At 40.0% G+C, this 22,954-nt stretch overlaps 1 protein-coding gene across 2 annotated transcripts in view; it reads right to left on the reverse strand.

Annotated features, from left to right (window-relative positions):
• slc39a11 (solute carrier family 39, member 11) overlaps nucleotides 1-22,954 on the reverse strand; it is a 221,709-nt gene that overhangs the window by 63,929 nt on the left and 134,826 nt on the right. For both annotated transcript variants that reach the window (XM_079801686.1, XM_079801687.1), the window contains exon 6: nucleotides 11,372-11,539. In XM_079801686.1, coding sequence (XP_079657812.1) covers nucleotides 11,372-11,539 — 168 coding nt within the window. The remainder of the gene's footprint in view (nucleotides 1-11,371; nucleotides 11,540-22,954) is intronic.

Genomic DNA, 22,954 nt, shown 5'->3' on the forward strand with positions numbered 1-22,954 from the left:
TTAAATTGACCAAATTAAGTGTGTAAATGAATCTTTCACGCTCTATGGCAGGCAGGCTGGACGTATAATTACGTGACATGTTTAATCTGAGTGATTTCTTAAGTTATTCACGCCGGCCGGCTGTGTATGGACGTTGTTTTGTACCGCTATTTTGTATTGAAGTCTATGGGAAGTCTAGTTTATTTTCCCCTAAAAAGGGGCGTTGACGAAATTGACAGTTCGTTCCCGGATGTGTCCGTATACGGCAAAAGTTTAATCTATCAACAATACAATCAAACAGCTGGCTCAGCAAACGATCGATCTGCGAATGTGCTTACATGTGACGTCAGAGTGCAGTGAAACGCCGCCTAAACAGAAGAAGAAGAATGCCGGATTCTGTAGCCCCGCCCACCGACTCGTGCATGTCATGACATGTTATAGATAAATAACACAGGCCTACGTGGAGCTAAAACAGATCAAACGTCCAAGCAATAAAGCTTATGGCATGTTTCAAACAGTCCTTCTTCCTTCGGATTCCAATATTAGCAATGCGTGGTTGAACTTTATTTTTACTGAAGATCCAGCTCACGTGGGGAAGACATTGCATTTGTTTGCTTCATTTCACCGCGGATTCGTTTGTAAACGAGACTCGTTTTGTAGACAGGATGAGATAAAAAAATTATGCTGTGCCTTCTGGATCTGACAGGAATTATATAACACAATTATATGAGTAAAATATGTTTTTTATATGTGATACTATTGCATTGTTACGTTTGATATCTACTGATTATGTACGTGTCTAACTAAACATAACTCCACGCTGTCAAAGGCTGGAGTATCCTTTGTATTTGAGGTGTTGTTGGTTCATTGTCCTGCGATTCACAAAATACAAAGTTTTGAACATGCTGATTTGTCTGAGGTGAAGTTTTGCTGATGCACGTTGTACTTGGCTTTTGGGTGTGCGCACGGTTCGTGGTTATATCCCCCGATCGGGCCGCCCAAGTAATCAAAAATAACACACCAATTAATTGCGGTTGGATGAGAAATAAATTCTTGTATTTGTTTGATAAAGACATTTTGCGAGCTCTGTGGGTGGATCAATCCGTAGCCGTTTCTCCACATTGGAAGTTTTCAAATCAATTCCTCACGTGTACTCAAGGGGGAGCCAAAGCTCATTATAATAAGCAAAACTGTTATCCAATCATAGCAGTGGGCGTTTACTTCCCAGTCTTCAATGCGACACGCCCATAAAAACAGAGCGTTTCAAGAGCTAGGCTCAAAACCAGGGCAGAAAAGAGCCTATTACTTATTCATTATGATGTTTTTGAATGTAAAAACCACGCAAACGTCATAAGTTGACCTCAGACAACAGTATAAAAAAATTAAAAAGCCAGTTCATGACCCCTTTAAATGCACAACACTTTCTGAAAAAGTGCAGCAACAGTAGACCTTTTGGAGTCAGACAGTAATTATCTTGAAGTCTCTTGATAAAAGCAGTGAATGCATAACACAAGTGGAGTAGGAGTTATAAAGATGATGAATTCAGAGAGTTCTAAAAGGATCCAGTTAAACAGTGTTGGTCTGAGATGATGAGGCACAGACATCAGTGGTGATGATGATGAAGATGATGATGAAGATGAAGCAGTGACAGCACTGCTGATGGCGTGTATGAGCTGATGCTGATTGTAGAGGTGATGAAGGGACAGTGTTGTGTGAGATAAAGATGAATCAGGTGATGATGTTATTATTAGAGGTAGTTAATGAGTTAATTTATCCATGTTTTACACTCGTTCATAGAGATTTTTAAATGGATGCCGAGGCTTTTTAGGCCGGGCAGAATCTGCGATCTCTGACCTAGTTTGTTGGCTGGCTATATGGTTTCAATACGATGTGTTTCGCACAGACCAAAACAAAAACAGACACTGAACGCTTATTTCAAAGTAAGAATAACTGGCTGTAGCATCGATTTTCTGAGTAACTAGTAGGTGAATTTGACACGTTTCCTACACATCTGCAAGCATATTATGGTATTTTTATGCTTTAGTAAAGAAAAACGTACATACAGCACCTTTAAAGAGTTATTACACGTTTATTACGCTCAATTGATGTTCATTTCTGTTATGAATGTCCACAAATAATTATTTGAAATGTTATTTTTTAAATAAAAATGGCAGTTTCAGTAATACTGCCAAAAGAAGTATATATATATTAGGGATGCAACAATACAGTTAGTCCACGGTTCAATACATACCTCGGTTTTTACCCACGGTGTTCGGTTCGGTTCGGTTCTGATGGCTTGTCACATACATTTTTTGTTATTCTATTCTTAGGCGACAGGAACAGCAAGAGGTTAAACAGAAAAATGACTATTTTTTTATTGCAATACTCTTTCTTTATTTTACTTAAAATAATTGAAAAACCTTACTTAAACTTAAAACTTTACTGAAAAAAAACCTTGTACACATTCCTAGTATATTGGATAATATTTAATAAATATATATCAAGATTTACACTGGCAGCTCAGAGTTGCACAGCAGCATTTAAATATGAAATTGAATGAATGAATGTAAAAATAAAACACTACATAGACTTCACTATAAAATATACATAGATTCTTATTTAAGCTACTGTATTTGTTTTTCAGTCAAGAGCAGTGAGTGATTTTCTCTTTGTCTTTTGTTGTTGTATTAACATTAAAGGGATATTTCACTCAAAAATGAAAATTCTGTCATCGAGAAATGAATACAGGTTTGGACCAATATTAGAGTGAGTAAATAATGACATCATTTTAGAGGTGCTTTAAGAATCGCGTGTTCACTACTGCACTGTCAATTTAAGACCTGCACGCATCTAATATACAGACACACGATTTTACTTTCACTTTAGACATAACCGACTGTGTTTATGTTAACCTTGTGTGTATTTGAAAGTATTAGCGCAGTAAGACGAATACAGTAAGACGAATCCAGTAATCACGTGTTTGACAGGCGTTTAGTGCGTAACACAGCGCTGTTTTATCATATCACACACATTTGAGTGTGTTAAAGTGATGTTATAATGCTACTCTATGCGTTGGCATTATGCGCAATACAAGAACTATTTAACCGGAGTGAATGAGACGAGTGAGTGAGAGGACATGTGTGTGTGTATGTGTGTGTGTGTGTGTGTTAACATGATTATAGAGTGAAAAAAGGCACTTACTAACCTTTTCAGTGCAAAAATATATGGAATTTTACTTTGTTGCCATGACAACAGAACACCGAAAACGACCATAAAAATGACTAGAACCATTTGACAACTCAAGAAATACACTAAGAATTCATGTAAGAGCCTTAATTAACTTATTCGCTTCACATTTCTGCTTTAAAATCCTCCAAATATTATTATTGTCCCTATTTACTTACATTATAATTACCTCACTGTAATCTTGTATGTTTAAGAAAATGAGAGAATACATCTACACAACAATGTCTTTTGAAAATAACTTGTATTGAATATGTTTACACCCAGATATTCCTCCAAAAGGCAGTGCTTTCCTCCTCGACAATACTGTACATTGTGACAAGAATCAATGCCAGGGAAATAAGAAATGATAGCAATGTGGAAGGGCTGCAACACTTTCAGCAAAATGCAAAAAATGGATGCTTTTTACATTGGCCTATTTGTATCTTTTGATTTACAGAGAATGACGTAGGATTTAATTATTGTAAATACGTTCCTTTGTCGTCTCTTGAGCACCTGTCCTAGACGCTGAATGAACACGCACAGGCAATTCCACTCAGAATCATCTTTCACAGAAGAAAACTGCACTTTAAAACAGTGCATTACAATGAAAACTGTCACTGCATCTTTTAACAGGCATCACAAAGCACACACTGACACGAAATCACCTGCCGACTTGATTTGGCCCCGGCTGTGAGGGACATTTAAGGTAATCGGACCACCAGAACCGTATAGACTAATGAGAGACCGCATTCAAACTCTGTTGCCAAGGGCGATGGGTTACTTTACTGACTTTGCTAAGAAATACTTCCTGCAATTTTGCGGCTGCACACTGCGGAGGTAAATATCCAGAATCACTGTCAAGTTTCCTTTCCAGAGGCTTTAAAAATGCACGAAATCCTAACGATAGTTGCTGTGGGACGCCAGCATGGATATTCACAGGGGTTTCTGGCTTTTGTAGAAGCGTAAAGATCAACTGAGGTTTGAGATGATGGATTGGTCAAATTATCATTTTGCTGACACACAAAATCAGATGTACAGGATAATAAAGTGGATAAAATATGCAACATTACAAGCAAGTTTGCATCTAAATAAGGTGTAACACTTCACAATAAGGTCCAATTAGCTAACATGGGCAAAACATTTGTTATAGTATTTATTAATCTTTGTTAACATTAGTTAATAAAAATACAACTGTTTGTTATTAGTTCATGTTAACAGATACAACTTTTGATTTAAAAAGGGGTTTAATATTATGCTTTTTTCCATGTCGATCTTTCTTTAGTGTGTAGTGTGTAAACGCCTCCATTGTAGTCTTGAGTTTTCTTCCGGGAATGAACACGCCACAATATTCCTCATTTAAATAATTCATATGCAGAATAAAGGGGCCTGGTTGAGTGAGTTAGTACTGTCTTGAAACTGCCGGCTATGGTAAGGGGCGGGACTAGGGCTGCCACTAACGACTATTTTTATATCGATTAATCTATCGACTAATTTATTGATTAATCTACCGGCTAATTTAATCGATTAATCGATTACTCTGCCGACTAATTTATCGATTGACCGGTTACTCTATCGACTATTTTTGCGATTAATCGTTTGATTATCACCTAATTTATCGGTTAATTGATCGCTCTACCGACCAATCTGTCAATTAATCGATTACCCTATTGACTGGTTTATCGATTGGCTAATCTATCAATTAATTAATAACTCTATCGGCTAATTAATCGATTGAACAATTAACTATCGACTGGTTTATCGATTAGTCAATTAACCCATCTGCTAATTTATCGATTAATCGATTGATCTGTTGACTAATTTATCTATTGATCGGTGAAACTGTCGACTGGTTTGTCGATTAACCGATTAATCGACCGGCAAATTTATCGCAATACTTTTCAACAATTTTACTTAAAAACATTTCATTTAACTTGCAACTTTGGCATTCAGTAGTGTACTATAAAAAAGTATAAATGTAAACAAGCCCTTGACAAAATGTAAAACTAAAAGAGTAAAATGTAAAAAGGTACAAATTTGTAAACCAACATAACAAAAAAAAGAGAATATCAGCAAATAGTTTTTATATAGAATAGTGTTGTCACGATACCAAAATTATGACTTTGATATGTTTGCAACTATCACAATATCATCAATCATACAGAAAACAGACATCGACGCACATTAAGAAATACTGCTCTTATTAGAGTGCTGTCATTCTTAAAGTACCGGTACTAATACAAATATCGTACCCAACTTACCCAGTCGATTAAAAATATTGACGTCGACTAATTATCAGCGTCGACGCAGTCGTATCGACCAATCGCGACAGGCCTTGGTGGGACATTTCCCAAACACCAATAACAACACACTGCTCCAGCCGACCAATCAGAGCACAGTGTGCTTTTCAGAAGGAGGGGCTTCATAGAGACAGGAGCGTTACTGACAGACTGGGAAGAGAGGAGCCGCAACAATGGAGAATATGAAGAAATAATCAACATTAAAGCAGGAAAACCTGCTCTAGTAGAGCACAAAAACAACATCAAGACTAACAGATTTCATGCTAAAAGTTCATGCTGAAGTTCAACTAATGTAGTTCACTAATGTTAACAAACTGAACCGTGTTGTAAAGTTTTATCAAATAAGGCGTTTAAAGCTACACTGTGTAACTTTTTTAGTTTATTCTTATCTAAAAACACTTAGTTCTTTCAAAAATATATGTGCTCATTAATGTATATTTACTTCTTTCAAGTTATAAAGGATTCTCGTAAGTTTATAATATGCCATTGTAAATACATACGGGTGAGGGTTCGAATGCGGGTCGCCATGTTGCCCCTCCATCTTGAAAGTACATTAGCCAAAGAGGGACATACCCGTAAATTCAAGCTTCGCATTTCGCGTTTTAACACTCGATGGCACCGTGTCCAATGTGGACGAGGTCGAACTGGAAGCCATGTTAATCTTGGACTAAATCGGCCACCGTAGGAGTTAAAACGAAATCGGAATTGAGAGGAACAGAAACTAATATTCACTGGATGGTCATATACCTTTTCACCACTAGATGGAGGAAAATATCACACAGTGTAGCTTTAAGGAGAATAAGTAGCATTTAAAACAGCACTCGAAGGATTCAATAAAAATATAATAAGTGCAAGATAAACATTCAAGACTTCCATCAAAAGTCTCTCTTTTAGGTCTTTAGGCAATAAAAAAACCTTTCAAGGTGAAGGACCTTTTAAAAATGTAGTGCTAATGAAACTCAACAGAACTAAATATGCCTTTTGTGCCAAATGAAGGGACGTAAAGGTGCAAACCGGACACTGGATTTGTGCTTCTCTCCCACTGACCTTATCAAGATCAAATCAGCCAACAGCACTTTAGATCATACAGTACATCAGAGAGCGGAGGGGAAAAGGTCAACTCATCATCATGTCATGAGAGGAACAGAATAAACCATCACAGAGACAGAGAGATGACCGGTGCTGTAACTGAGACCGTTCGCCCTCAGTGACCAATAAACCCCCATAGACACGCCTGTGAAAATGAGCCAAAGTAATGAGGAGAATGTCCTGACAGCTCACACTTTTTGAACTTCAGCTTGAAGATGACAGGGTTCGACAAAAATCAATTCATTATCGTTTTCCATTAATTAGAATTGAATTCTTCTATATTCCATTGAATTTCCCAAGGGCCCATTTTACACTCTTAAAAATAATGGTTCTTAAATGGTTCTTTGGTTCCATGAAGAATCTTTAATATCCCTTTCCATTGCACAAAAGGTTCTTTGTAGCGCAGAAAGGTTCTTTAGACTATAAAATAGTTAGAAAAAAAGGTTCTTCAAAGAACCTTTCACAAAACGGTTCTTCGGGGAACCAAAAATGGTTATTCTATGGCATCACTGTGAAACCCCCTTTTTGGTTCTTCCTGGCACCTTTATTTTTAAGGGTGTAGGTTGGCTTTAAAACTGCCGGTTCCTGGCCGTATTTCAGTCTGTGTTATTCAGTGTGCACCAGCGCCAAAGAAGGGGACAGTTATTGAGAGATTGTTATGATATCTGCATCTGCATTTCATAATTGCAGTTTACATAATATGAGGGGGGAGCATTTTCAGACAGTAAAATCTGGGATTTTTTATGTATTTATTTAATTACATTCCCTTCATGTAAATGGCATAAGACTGTGACTTTTCCTACTCTTGCTATACCTGATACTTCAATGCAATAAAATGGGTTATAATATGCATTTTATAATAAATCCAATAGCATAACACGTGAAATTTACTATAAGCAGGAGTGGAAATGGCAACTGAGTGAATGAGAGGTCCTCTGCTGCCATCCACTGGTTATAGTGGTCATTTCATGGCATTTTCATGATTAAAGTGTTTGTTTTCCAGTAGGTGACAGAAATCCTTCACTAAAGCATGGCATATTTTCCATGTTATCTCCATGAATTAAAATTATAAATGTAGATCTTCTTTCAACTTAAAGGGATGGTTCACCCAAAAATGAAAATGTGATGTTTATCTGCTTACCCCCAGGGCCTCCGAGATATGGGTGACTTTGTTTCTTTAGTAGAACACAAATGAAGATGTTTAACTCCAACCGTTGATACCACAGACAAATCCATGTTAATCCCTGCGGCTCGTGACGACACATTGATGTCTTAAGACACGAAACGATCGGTTTGTGTGAGAAACCGAACAGCATTTATATCATTTTTTACCTCTAATACACCACTATGTCCAACAGCATTGAGCGCGCGATCACTCCTGTGAGTGAGGTCAATGTACACAATCTGCCATAGTTTACGCAACATATAGTGTACAGACCTCAAACCGATCGTTTTGTGTCTTAAGACATCAACGTGTCGTCACGAGCCGCAGGGTTTAATATGGATTTGTCTGTGCATGTTATTTTGTTACCATTCACATGCATTATACGACTGACAGACTGCAACGCTTGGAGTTAAACATCTGCATTTGTGTTCTCCTGAAGAAACAAAGTCACCTATAAGCTGATAAACATCACATTTTCATTTTTGGGTGAACCATCCATTTAATTTTACTGCACAAATTTAGTTAAAAAAAGTGTTTAAAACATTACGTGTGTTGAGAAAAAATATATTGTACCCATTAATTGCCAATCTAGACAATTACAGTAATATAAAGTTTGTCTATATTCTTAATGAATATGAATGAATATTATCTCTTTTATTTAAAATGATTAGAAACGAATGCAATATTCAGGGTTTCACCTTATAGGTGATGTAGTGCCTCTAGGGATGTCACGATACACTGAAAAAAATTATTATGACCCGATTAAATTAAGCATAATTAATTTGTGCTCGTTTTAATAATTTAAATTTAGTTTTTTGATTTTAATTTAAAAAAATATTTGGTTCTATGGGAATTGCATGTGTTTTTGTTTAAATTGAGATAAAATAAATTGATTGCAAACACTTACGATAAAAAAATTTAGTAAATTCATCAAATAATTTTTTTCAGTTTCCCAAAATTCCAGTATTTGTACCAATACCATAAAAAATGTACGGTTCTCGGTAGCAATTTCGGTACCACAGCAAAATGTTTATTTTATTTAACTATTAAAAAAAAAAATCAATTCAATGAGTTTATTATTTATGATGATAATCAATATAAGTAAATAATACATAAACATTTAAAGGCTGTCTGCTGTTTTAAAGTAAACATTGTTTATAAAAAAGATCAAGTGAAAAATAAGCTGTTTAGCTCCGCCCACACGACACGCCTTTTTTTTCAGTAAAGCATATATTTCCTTTATAAATATAATAAAACTAAAGACTTTTCGGAGATATGAAGGATCAATACTACTCTACAGGTACTCAAGATTTACACAAGATTGACTGAAACTGAGTGTTTAATGACCGCGACTCCATCTATCACTCTGGTGCTCTTGTCAATGAATGAACTATCAAGTCTAATTATCAGTTAATTCTCTTAGTGACCTCGGACCTTCCTCTAAACCACAGCGCTTTATTGATCCCGTCTCATCCTGAAGAACGCTTGTCCTGCTGACAATATGTCCATTTATCGAAGAGTCTGCTGGAAAGCTCAAAAAAGCAAATTCCGGCTGGAAAGAACCAGCTATGAGTCAGTGTGTAATTAAGCGAGGAACACATCTGATGTCTTAGATTCACTCAAAACACACTCTTGAAATCACAGCTGGTGGTCTTTGTGTAGGTCGTGCATCGGCAGGCGAGACGTCTGGGGGAATGTGTCTGATTTCAAGGGCTGTGAGACGGGTCACAGTATGAACACACACACACACACACACAGTGTCCGCTGGCGTCTATATTCACCTCGCTCATGCTGCTCATCGCTCAAAGAGTTCGGCGCAGGAATGATTAACAAATGCATCCGAGGGGCGATCAAGTGCTGCCGAAAGCGCTGGTGATAAAGAGGAAAATAAAGGCAGCGTGGAGCAAATGCAAAGGAGAAAGAGTAGATGAAGAGCACTGGAGCAGAAAATGTGTCATAAAACCAGCACAGTTTGAGCAGAGAGAGGGAAACAGAGACTAGAAATAATCATTATCCGTCACTTTGACAGACTTGTTAATGTTCATAGAGCGTTCCATTTCTGAATGCAGACTTCATTTTGATACAGCCAATATTAAAGTCACCACGAAATCAAAACTGATCGTTCTCATTGCTTTTTTAATGAATACTATAAATAATTTCTCCATGTACATCATTTTAGTTTTAAATTCATGTTACTGGTAATCTTGAATCGGAATAACTTCATCTCTTCTCTGATGATGAGGGCGGGGCCACCATGAGATCCACCAATAGAAAACCACCACCATCCAATCAATTCCCCACAGACACAATCAAGCCCCGCCCTACATTTGTTCTTGTTTGTGAAGCGTTTTATTCGGATATACGTATAATTATATATATATATAAATAAATTATTTATTATTTTATAAAATATTATTCCAATATGAACAACTGCAATAATTTAAAAAGGCAAAAGATATAGTAATAAAATAATGTATATATATATATAAAATAAACATAAATAATATAAAATATAATTTATTTATTATATTAATTATTTATAATATAATATTTATTTTATATTTTAAATAACATAAAATAAAAATAAATAATATATTATTTTATAAGATATTATTTCAATATGAACAACTGCAATTTAAAAAGCTAAAAAGATATAGTAATACAATAAAATATATATATATAAAATAAAAAGAAATAATATAAAATATTAATTATTCATAATATAATATTTATTTTATATTATAAATAAAATAAAATAAAAATAAATAATATATTATTTTATAAGATACTATTTCAATATGAACAACTGCAATTTAAAACTAAAAATATATAGTAATAAAATACAATATATATATATATATATATATATATATATATATATATATATATATATATATATATATATATATATATATATATATATATATATATATATATATATATATGTATATATCAAATTAATATAATTAAATAAAAATAAATTATATAAATGATGTTATATTTATCTAAATTGCTCATTAAAATGTTAAAAATATATAGTAATTATGTATAATAAAATTTAAATATGTGTATGATCGGTTTAAAAATAATAAGTAGATAATTATTATATAATTTATTACATTTTATTATGTATAAACATAAACTGTAGACTATTCAGAAATGCAGATTTCAATTTGATATATTAAAAGCAGCAATACTATATAGTAAATATACTATATTAATATACTATATAAAATACTACATAGTAATAAATATATCAAATCAAATATATATAATAAAACTAATTTGAAAAGCAAATATACATTATAAAATATTTTAATTTATCTTGCTTTGTCAGCATTGTGAGGAAACACCTGTATTTTAGCGCCGTGCCAAGGAACATACGCTGCTCATGTTTCAGTACGGTATCAAATCACCGTTTGCAGCGCCGGCCGCAGGAAAAGGTCACATGCAGATATTAATAATCATAAGACAGAGCCTTCTCATAGGATTAGGCCACAGAGGCTCATGAATAACTGAGTCAACGTTATTTTGACCAAAAGAGACATATGATTCTGTACTGCTTCAGAGACGTGATAAAGAAAGGGACTTGAAGAGTCAGGAGAGGAAAACTGACCGGGAATGTTGTGTATGGTGATGGCCAGGATGAGCAGAACCACTCGCCGCCAGCTGCTTCCTGATTGGCTCGTCGGCTCCTGTGGTTTAGTACTCACTTCCTGTTCCTCTGTATGGACGGTGTTGGGACCCCTACGTCTTTGGTACACCTCTCCATTCTCCGCTTTATCTAAAAGAGAAACAGAAATCATTTTTTAGAGAACACGCATTTCAAGATGCAAATAATCAGCAGCAGAACGACTCGTTTAAAAGCCGAGCTGAGCTTTTATCTCACACTGTAGCTTTAACCATATGCAAATGGAAATCGTCAAATCATTTCTTTCCTCTAAATGCTCTGAAAGAAGTGCATCCAGAGTGCATGTGAAACCCACACCACCAATTACCCGTCACTTTACAGCACAATTAATGTATGCGTGCGGTGAGAATTAGCAAATAGAAGAGAATGACCCTCAATCGTCCTCGCGAAGAGGAGAGGAGAGGAAGAACATGTCGATAATATAGTTTCAATTGAAAGGATATAATGCATGCAGATTACTTGGGCTTAAAGGTCACAAGGAGCACATCCATCATGTGTGATACAGTATTTGGTTCGGAAAGATGGAAGGAGTTTTTAGATGAGAGCTGAGGCGAGTTTGCATGTGGAATATCAAATATCATTTCAGATAGGTGACCGACGGATGGCTTATGAATAAATGATGAGTGATGGACAACATGTGACGGCTGGACACTGACACAGTGAACCTGATTCCACCAAATTGGATCAACATCTTTGTCCATCCTGGAACATCATAACAATCAACCAATCAGATGTGAGGGACAGGTTTAGGCTTCTACCTCAGTGTCATTCACCATCAGTTCACTCTGATTTAGGGATAAGGTTAGGACTACATTTTCCAAGTCAAAATATGTTGACCCGGGAACATTTCTGTCATGGCAAAATCACAGTGATCCAATGGCTCCGGATCTACATGTCCATGTGATGAAATAAGACACGAGCATTTAATGAATATTCACTGAGAAAATATAGACGAAAGATTATTAAAGAAAGAAAGAACGAAAGAAAGTAAGGATGAAAGGATGAAAGGAGAAAGAACGGATGAAAGAAAGAAAGATGGATAGAACGACAGACAGACAGACAGACAGACAGACAGACAGACAGACAGACAGACAGACAGACAGACAGACAGACAGACAGACAGACAGACAGACAGACAGACAGACAGACAGACAGACAGACAGACAGACAGACAGACAGACAGACAGACAGACAGACAGACAGACAGACCGACCGACCGACCGACAGACAGACAGACAGACAGACAGATAGATAGATAGATACGGACGGACGGATTGATGGATAGATAGATAGATGAATGTAATGTGTGATCTGGGGGGTAAAGTGTGCCACTGATGACTGATAGAGCAGATATTAACACTGACGGCTCAGTAATTGCAGATTTTAGTGAGGCTGAGATGAAAGAACCCAATACCCAATGATCTGCTGTAAAGCTTCAGGCGATGCTAAGCTGAGGCTGTGTCTGAGCCTGTGTCTGAGGCTGTGTCTGAGGCTGTGTCTGAGGCTGTGTCTGAGGCTGTGTCTGAGGCTGTGTCTGAGGCTGTGTCTGAGGCTGTGTCTGAGGCTGTGTCTGAGCCTGTGTCTGAGGCTGTGTCTGAGGCTGTGTCTGAGGCTGTGTCTGAGGCTGAGGCTGTGTCTGAGGCTGTGTCTGAGGCTGAGGCTGTGTCTGAGGCTGTGTCTGAGGCTGAGGCTGTGTCTGAGGCTGTGTCTGAGGCTGTGTCTGAGGCTGAGGCTGTGTCTGAGGCTGTCTGAGGCTGTGTCCGAGGCTGTGTCTGAGGCTGTGTCTGAGGCTGTGTCCGAGGCTGTGTCCGAGGCTGTGTCTGAGGCTGTGTCTGAGGCTGTGTCCGAGGCTGTGTCTGAGGCTGTGTCTGAGGCTGTCTGAGGCTGTGTCTGAGGCTGTGTCTGAGGCTGTCTGAGGCTGTGTCTGAGGCTGTGTCCGAGGCTGTGTCCGAGGCTGTGTCCGAGGCTGTGTCCGAGGCTGTGTCCGAGGCTGTGTCTGAGGCTGTGTCTGAGGCTGTGTCTGAGGCTGTGTCTGAGGCTGTGTCTGAGGCTGTGTCCGAGGCTATGTCTGAGGCTGTGTCCGAGGCTGTGTCCGAGGCTGTGTCCGAGGCTGTGTCTGAGGCTGTCTGAGGCTGTGTCTGAGGCTGTGTCCGAGGCTGTGTCCGAGGCTGTGTCCGAGGCTGTGTCTGAGGCTGTGTCTGAGGCTGTGTCCGAGGCTGTGTCCGAGGCTGTGTCTGAGGCTGTGTCTGAGGCTGTCTGAGGCTGTCTGAGGCTGTGTCTGAGGCTGTGTCTGAGGCTGTGTCTGAGGCTGTGTCTGAGGCTGTGTCTGAGGCTGTCTGAGGCTGTGTCTGAGGCTGTGTCTGAGGCTGTCTGAGGCTGTGTCTGAGGCTGTGTCTGAGGCTGTGTCTGAGGCTGTCTGAGGCTGTCTGAGGCTGTCTGAGGCTGTGTCTGAGGCTGTGTCTGAGGCTGTCTGAGGCTGTCTGAGGCTGTGTCTGAGGCTGTCTGAGGCTGTGTCTGAGGCTGTGTCTGAGGCTGTCTGAGGCTGTGTCTGAGGCTGTGTCTGAGGCTGTGTCTGAGGCTGTGTCTGAGGCTGTCTGAGGCTGTGTCTGAGGCTGTCTGAGGCTGTGTCTGAGGCTGTGTCTGAGGCTGTCTGAGGCTGTCTGAGGCTGTGTCTGAGGCTGTGTCTGAGGCTGTGTCTGAGGCTGTGTCTGAGGCTGTCTGAGGCTGTCTGAGGCTGAGGCTGTGTCTGAGGCTGTGTCTGAGGCTGTGTCTGAGGCTGTGTCTGAGGCTGTGTGAGGCTGTGTCTGAGGCTGTGTCTGAGGCTGTGTCTGAGGCTGTGTTTGAGGCTGTGTGAGGCTGTGTCCGAGGCTGTGTCTGAGGCTGTGTCTGAGGCTGTGTCTGAGGCTGTGTCTGAGGCTGTGTCTGAGGCTGTGTCTGAGGCTGTGTCTGAGGCTGTGTGAGGCTGTGTCTGAGGCTGTGTCTGAGGCTGTGTCTGAGGCTGTGTCTGAGGCTGTGTCTGAGGCTGTGTCTGAGGCTGTGTTTGAGGCTGTGTGAGGCTGTGTCTGAGGCTGTGTCTGAGGCTGTGTCTGAGGCTGTGTCTGAGGCTGTGTCTGATTGTGTTCTGGTTGTTCAAAAGTCCACCCGTGAATCTTTGGCCCGTGTGACTCTGTGCTTTCCATGTATTATGGTCTGCCAGGCTGAAATGGCTGAGAACAGTAATAGCGCAGTCCTTCACAAGCCGAGCAAATTGAGATCTCATTCATGTCCACAGCTCGCCTTCCCAAGCCGCACTAATATTTACTTGTTTTATGGATTGTACAAAGCAGAATTGCACTCAGGCAAACAAAACCACTTTCTCTGTCAGTAACACACACACACAAACCCCAATAAACACACACCGAGTCTCTGGGGAACGTTAACATAATTTAAACAGCATAAAATAAACCAGACAAACACCAGAAATATCTTCAACTCAAACATATTATTATTTAAAGGCCAGCGAAGCTCAGACTCTCTCCACGGGTGTCCGGCTTTTCTGTTGATTACAGCTCGTTTGCTGGTTTCTTGACAATATGCAAATTTGTGTTTTGCAGCTACATCCTATATCACTTGTTTATTTGCATACGCTTCGCTTGGCACCAGGAGGCTCAAACCTGTCTTCAGCAATCAGTCAGAAGCCATTTACACTCACAAAATAGATGGCGTGAAGAGAAAGACAAGTGCGAGACAATTTAATAACTTCATAACTAATAAGAGAACTTTCTGGCCTTGAACATTTCATGACGGCAGAGGTATATAATTAAAATGACTTAAATCGTCAAAGCATGAGTGGTTTGAAACAAAAACAAAAAAAGAAGATGAGCCTCTTTTGCTCACCAAGGCTGTTTTTGACACAGTCGATTCTGCACTATAGCTGTTTTCTATCTGAATATACACTATATTGCCAAAAGTATTGGGACGCCCCTCCAAATCACTGAGTTCAGGTGTTCAATCTCTTCATGGCCACAGGTGTATAACTCCAGCTCTAGGCCTGCAGACGCTTCTACACACATTAGTGAGAGAATGGGCCGCTCTCAGGAGTGTGTGTGTGTGTGTGTTCGCTTCTACACACATTAGTGAGAGAATGGGCCGCTCTCAGGAGCTCAGAGAACTCAAGCCTTCAGATGAGCTCAAGAACAGTGTGTAGAGCTCCATGGAATGGGTTTCCATGGCCGAGCTGCTCATCCAAGCCTTACATCACCAAGTGCAATGCAAAGCGTGGGATGCAGTGGGGTAAAGTGCGCCGCCACTGGACTCTAGAGCAGTGGAGACGTGTTCTCTGAGTGACCAATCACGCTTCTCTCTGGCAATCCCATGGACGAGTCTGGGTTTGGCGGTTGCCAGGAGAACGGGACTTGCCTGACTGCATTGTGCCAAGTGTAAAGTTTGGTGGAGGGGGGATTATGGGGTGGGGTTGTTTTTCAGGGGTTGGCCTTTTAGTTCCAGTGAAAGGAACTCTTACAGCTTCACCAAGACATTTCGGACAATTTCATGCTCCCAAATTTGTGGGAACAGTTTGGGGACGGCCCCTTCCTGTCCCAGCATGACTGACCAGTGCACAAAGCATCGCTTTTTAACCCTACGGATTAAGAATGGGAAGCTCATGTGCAAGTAAAGGCAGGCGTCTCAAAACTTTTAGCAATATAGTGCATGTACGCGTTTTTATTCTATAAAAAATAAATTTCACCATAAATCAAGAAATGAATGTCACTGCGACATAGTTTTATCATAAACTAAGCTGGAGTCTTTAATCTTTCTAATGACACTCAGTTTGTCCAGATCAAGTAAGAGTGTGATGTTTTAACGTGCAGTGGATGTTGAACAACAATAATCTTTGTATGCAAAGGCGTAAAAACAACAACATTTCATGGCTTTAAAAAACATGAAATATAGCACATATTTATATAGTGTCTGCAGAGACGTGTCAATTAGACGCCCCCTGAAATTGCCTCGTCGACACGGCATCCTCAATAAACCATCTCCAGCGTGATGACTCCGATTGTTTGAATATTACAATTTAATAATTGTTCAATCGATTTGTCATCCTCAATAAACCGTCTCCGGCGTGATGACTCCGATCTTTCAAATATTCTGATCTATTATGACCTCTGACCTGTAAAGTTTCCAGAATAATAATCATACACTGCTTGTTAATTGGTCAGAGGAGAACTGGCACTCCGACTGAGCCTGGTTTCTCCCAAGGTTTATTTTCCTCCATTCTGCTCCTGATGGGGTTTTGGTTTATTTGCCACTGTTGCCTCTGGCTTGGCGTGCTCAGTTGGGGACACTACATTGTTCTAAATTTTTCAACTAAATATCCAAATAAATCTAATTATTAAACTAAATTAACCATAAAAACTAAATTACTGATCTAAAGCCCACACTGTCACTGTATGATAATGGAAATGAACTGATGACATTAGCGTTTTCTCCAGAATGGCTATACAGCTGAATAAAATTATGCTGCATTATTTTCCTGTTTAACACTGTGAAGCTGCTTTGAAACAATCTGCATTGTTAAAAGCACTATATAAATAAAGTTGACTTGACATATTTAGTTTTATCTGCATACTTTTATGGTGCTTTAATGTCATTTATGCCGCTGTCTACATGGAAAAGTTCAGTTTGAACATTCTGCACATCATCTCCTTTTGTGTTGGACAGAATAAAGTCACATGAGCTTTATAATACATTGATCCTGCCAAATACAATACAGTTTAATCCACAGTATGGAAGCAAAATGATTTTAAGCAGGAAAAAGCAGAAGACTTCGGCACCCTCTACTGGTCAGATTTGATGGCACTGTTGCATTATAACCCATGACACTGTGAGGACAATCCACCTTCTACCTCCACACAGCCCTTCCTTATCTTTTCCCACAACTCCTCCATCATAAGCCAGAGGGTTGTTGAAATTGGAAACAGGTGCAGCGCTTGTGAGCGCAGGTTGGAATTAACGTAATACCCCACAGGCATTGCACTATAACACAGATTTGCCAACATGAATATTTTACATCTGTTGTGAGCTTTCTGATCTTTTGTCCAGTCACTCAGACCCAGACGTTACAAGCGGACACACACTGACCGCTTCTCAGCTGTCAGTCACACTGCAAGATCAGCCAGAGAGAGATCTTGTTATAATAACTCACATCCATAATTTATCTCACAAATGTCATCACAGATGTGTTTGATTGAGTATAGAGCTCATGCACATCTCTATATATCAAACTCTGCTGAAAGCCCCATCCATCCCTGTCACTGCACAATCATTTGATGAATGGAGTTACTGTCCATCTGAGCATCTGAATGCGATTGTTGTACAAGCTTCATTATAATAATTGAATATCAAAAATATAACACTACATGATTTCACTATTATACATATAATAGCCACATAACAAATAACATATAAAGGGGTCGTGAACTGCATTGTTTTATGTTTCCTGTGGTGCACTTATAATGTTAATCAAAAATTGTCATCATTTTGAAATAAAAGGCATTTTAGCCTCTGATTTGAACGCTCTGTTTGAAGGGGCGTGTCTGCTGTGAGACTTCAGTGTAAACGCCCACTGCTGTGATTGGCTGCTGAGAGACTTCAGTGTAAACGCCCACTGCTGTGATTGGCTGCTGTGAGACTTCAGTGTAAACGCCCATTGCTGTGATTGGCTGCTGTGAGACTTCAGTGTAAACGCCCACTGCTGTGATTGGCTGCTGAGAGACTTCAGTGTAAACGCCCATTGCTGTGATTGGCTGCTGTGAGACTTCAGTGTAAACGCCCACTGCTGTGATTGGCTGCTGTGAGACTTCAGTGTAAACGCCCATTGCTGTGATTGGCTGCTGAGAGACTTCAGTGTAAACGCCCATTGCTGTGATTGGCTGCTGTGAGACTTCAGTGTAAACGCCCACTGCTGTGATTGGCTGCTGTGAGACTTCAGTGTAAACGCCCATTGCTGTGATTGGCTGCTGAGAGACTTCAGTGTAAACGCCCACTGCTGTGATTGGCTGCTGTGAGACTTCAGTGTAAACGCCCACTGCTGTGATTGGCTGCTGTGAGACTTCAGTGTAAACGCCCACTGCTGTGATTGGCTGCTGAGAGACTTCAGTGTAAACGCCCATTGCTGTGATTGGCTGCTGTGAGACTTCAGTGTAAACGCCCATTGCTGTGATTGGCTGCTGAGAGACTTCAGTGTAAATGCCCACTACTGTGATTGGCTGCTGTGAGACTTCAGTGTAAACGCCCATTGCTGATTGGCTGCTGTGAGACTTCAGTGTAAACGCCCACTGCTGTGATTGGCTGCTGTGAGACTTCAGTGTAAACGCCCACTGCTGTGATTGGCTGCTGTGAGACTTCAGTGTAAACGTCCACTGCAGTGATTGGCTGCTGAGAGACTTCAGTGTAAACGCCCACTGCAGTGATTGGCTGCTGTGAGACTTCAGTGTAAACGCCCACTGCTGTGATTGGCTGCTGTGAGACTTCAGTGTAAACGCCCACTGCTGTGATTGGCTGCTGTGAGACTTCAGTGTAAACGCCCACTGCAGTGATTGGCTGCTGTGAGACTTCAGTGTAAACGCCCACTGCTGTGATTGGCTGCTGTGAGACTTCAGTGTAAACGCCCACTGCTGTGATTGGCTACTGTGAGACTTCAGTGTAAACGCCCAATGCTGTGATTGGCTGCTGAGAGACTTCAGTGTAAACGCCCACTGCTGTGATTGGCTGCTGTGAGACTTCAGTGTAAACGCCCATTGCTGTGATTGGCTGCTGTGAGACTTCAGTGTAAACGCCCACTGCTGTGATTGGCTGCTGAGAGACTTCAGTGTAAACGCCCACTGCTGTGATTGGCTGCTGAGAGACTTCAGTGTAAACGCCCACTGCTGTGATTGGCTGCTGAGAGACTTCAGTGTAAACGCCCACTGCTGTGATTGGCTGCTGAGACTATAACTAAATAAGCACATTCCTAGCATTAGGATCCTTTGGAAAGTGATGTTATTTGTAGTCCATCCTGTATCGCTCGTCTCTCCTCGTCATCTCACTAACACTCCAGTGGGCGGGGCCAAAGTTGTGATGATGAAGTGGGCGTTGATCTTCTTCTGCAGAGGCGCTCTTTCACCATCTATTATAGGCTCATTCCACAATAAAAGCTGTTTTTGGACTAACAAAGAAGTTTTCAGTTCTGAAACTCACAGGATATTCTCGTAGTATGATGAGCTCTAATATGTCAAAAGCTCAAGAAAATTAGATTTTTCAGTTCATGACCACTTTAAATGTCTATATAAATTATATATATTAGCCTACATATATATAGAGAGATAACTATTATATTAAAATGATAGATTATCAGGCCCAAACTGCAGTCTTCCTAACACAGTGAGCCTGTGGATCTTCAGCTACCATAGAAACACTCGGCCACCGGTCCCAGTCATACCCATGCTTACATTCATACTGTATATTCATCATGTGTCAAGCGTGCATATTCATGGAATCACGCCACCGGCATATTCTCTGCATAATCCAGCACCTTTTTGTTAACAGAGGACAGAGGTGACTCACGAAAGTAAACCGCACACGCCGCTTTTAACCTCATCTCACCTTGTCTGCGCTTATGTGATCAGGCATTGAAAACGAGAAACGTTCCACACGCCGTTATGAAAAAGCACACGGAGATCTGTATTCATTAGAGCAGCGATCATTCTGAAAGAACACGCTGCCCTTCAGGCTTTCAGGTCTTTGTTTCCGATTGTGTAATCACATTGACTACTGGTGATTTTCAGGAAGATGAGGTTTTATTATTGCTATTATCAATTGAATGCTTTATTATTATTATTTTGTGTAGTATTAGATGAGGGTGTGTTCACACTTGGCATGTTTGGTTAGATTAAAACAAACTCTGGTGTGATTGCTCTGTTAGTGCGCTTCATCTGAACCCTGACACACACCAAACAAATGGACCGAAAGATGGGTCTCAATCCGCTTCCAAACAAACTCTGGTGCGGTTCGACTGAAAATTTGAATGCAACACAGACCAAAGACATCTAAACCAACCAAAAACAGTGCGTGATGCAAGATGCAACCTAGAGATGCAACCCTAAAAAGGACACAATCTACATAGCCGTGATGTTGCCCGTTATTATCTGCAATAAAGGAATTCCTGACGCTGTTTTGCCTCCTTTACACATTTCATAAGTTCTTTATGATTCTCAGCTGGTAAAGATACAGTGGGGAGAACAAGTATTTGATACACTGCCGATTTTGCCGGTTTTACTACTTACAAAGCATATAGAGGTCTGTAATTTTTATCATAGGTACACTTCAACTGTAAGAGACGGAATCTAAAATCCAGAAAAATCACATTGTACGATTTTTAAATAATTAATATGCATTTTATTGCATGACATAAGTATTTGATCACCTACCAACCAGTACGAATTCCGGCTCTCACAGACCTGTTAGTTTTTCTTTAAGAAGCCCTCCTGTTCTCCACTCATTACCTGTATGAACTGCACCTGTATGAACTCATTACACCTGTCCACACACTCAATCACACACACTCCAACCTCTCCACAATGGCCAAGACCAGAGCAGTGTAAGGACATCAGGGATAAAATTGTAGACCTGCACAAGGCTGGGATGGGCTACAGGACAATAGGCAAGCAGCTTGGTGAGAAGGCAACAACTATTGGCGCAATTATTAGAAAATGGAAGAAGTTCAAGATAGCGGTCAATCTCCCTCGGTCTGGGGCACCATCCAAGATCTCACCTCGTGCGGCATCATGAGGAAGGTGAGGGATCAGCCCAGAACTACACGGCAGGAGCTGGTCAATGACCTGAAGAGAGCTGGGACCACAGTCTCAAAGAAAACCATTAGTAACACACTACGCCGTCATGGATTAAAATCCTGCAAGCCAGCGCATGTCTGAGGTTTGCCAGTGACCATCTGGATGATCCAGAGGAGGAATGGGAGAAGGTCATGTGGTCTGATCAGACAAAAATAGAGCTTTTCAGTCTAAACTCCACTCGCTGTGTTAGGAGGAAGAAGAAGGACGAGTACAACCCCAAGAACATCATCCCAACCGTGCAGTATGGAGGTGGAAACATCATTCTTTGGGGAGGTTTTTCTGCAAAGGGGGCGACTGCACCGTATTGAGGGGAGGATGGACGGGCCATGTATCGCGAGATCTTGGCCAACAACCTCCTTCCCTCAGTTAGAGCATTGAAGATGGGTCGAGGGTGGGTCTTCCAGCATCACAACGACCCGAAACACACAGCCAGGGCAACTGAGGAGTGGCACCATAAGAAGCATCTCAAGGTCCTGGAGTGGCCTAGCCAGTCTCCAGGGGCCTGTTCTTCGTACCTCGCTAACTCAGTTAGCTGGATTTGATTGTTGACGATTTGGCATGATCTTGGATTGTTTGGTTCTTCGAAGCTCATCCTATATAAAAATAATATATAGAATAATAGAGAAATAATATAAAAATTGTATATTGTATATGTATATGAGAATGTATAATGTTGTGTATAATACTATAGACACAGCCACTTGATTGAGCGATTTACTTGTGAAGGAATAATTACTTTATATAATTTTGTTTTTATTGGTTTACACACATGTTGTACAGTTAATCTGAGCCGTGCATTAAGTGATCACGGATATTATGGGATGGCTTGATGCAGCGCAAGAGAGGATAATAATATCTTGACCCATAAGAAACTTAAATACTGTCACGTTACAAATCTGCTTCAAATTGAATTAAAAATTAAATTACAATATTGAAATAAAAATGTAAAGGGTGTACAAATACTGTATAAAATCGTGAATATAAATAATTGGTAATCATGTTTAAAAAAAAAAACATTTATCATTTATCTATTATAACTTTTATGTTGGTTTGGTGGTTTGGCGGTTTCCTTATAAAGGTTCAGAAATTCGTGGGGGTTTTTTGTGTAATTTGTCAAGTTTTTTGCCAGGTGGCTTTTTAATTATATGATGTCATTACGTTGCTGTCTTGACGCCAGCCAATCGCTGCATTGCTGATCGTGGTTTCGAGTATCGATGCATCTGCCCTCTTTAGGGAAAAACAGAACGCTCAGTAATCTTAGATCATTTAATCCAGATATTTTAATCCAATCCGCAAATTCGTTTGAAGAACCAAATTAGCCAGAGATCAGTTATCACGATTAAAAGATCTGGGATCTGTCAAATCATCTTGAATGTATTAAGCGAGGTATGAAGAACGAGCCCCAGACCTGAACCCAATAGAAAATCTTTGGAGGAGCTGAAAGTCCGTATTGCCCAGCGACAGCCCGAAACCTGAAGGATCTGGAGAAGGTCTGTATGGAGGAGTGTGCCAGAATCCCTGCTACAGTGTGTGAGAGTGTGTGTGAGAGAGTGTGTGTGAGAGAGTGTGTGTGCAAACCTGGTCAAGAACTACAGGAAACATGTGATCTCTGTAATTGCAAACAAGGTTTCTGTAC

This window comes from Gobio gobio, assembly GCF_949357685.1.
Source record: "Gobio gobio genome assembly, chromosome: 20".
NCBI classification, from domain to species: Eukaryota; Metazoa; Chordata; class Actinopteri; order Cypriniformes; family Gobionidae; genus Gobio; species Gobio gobio.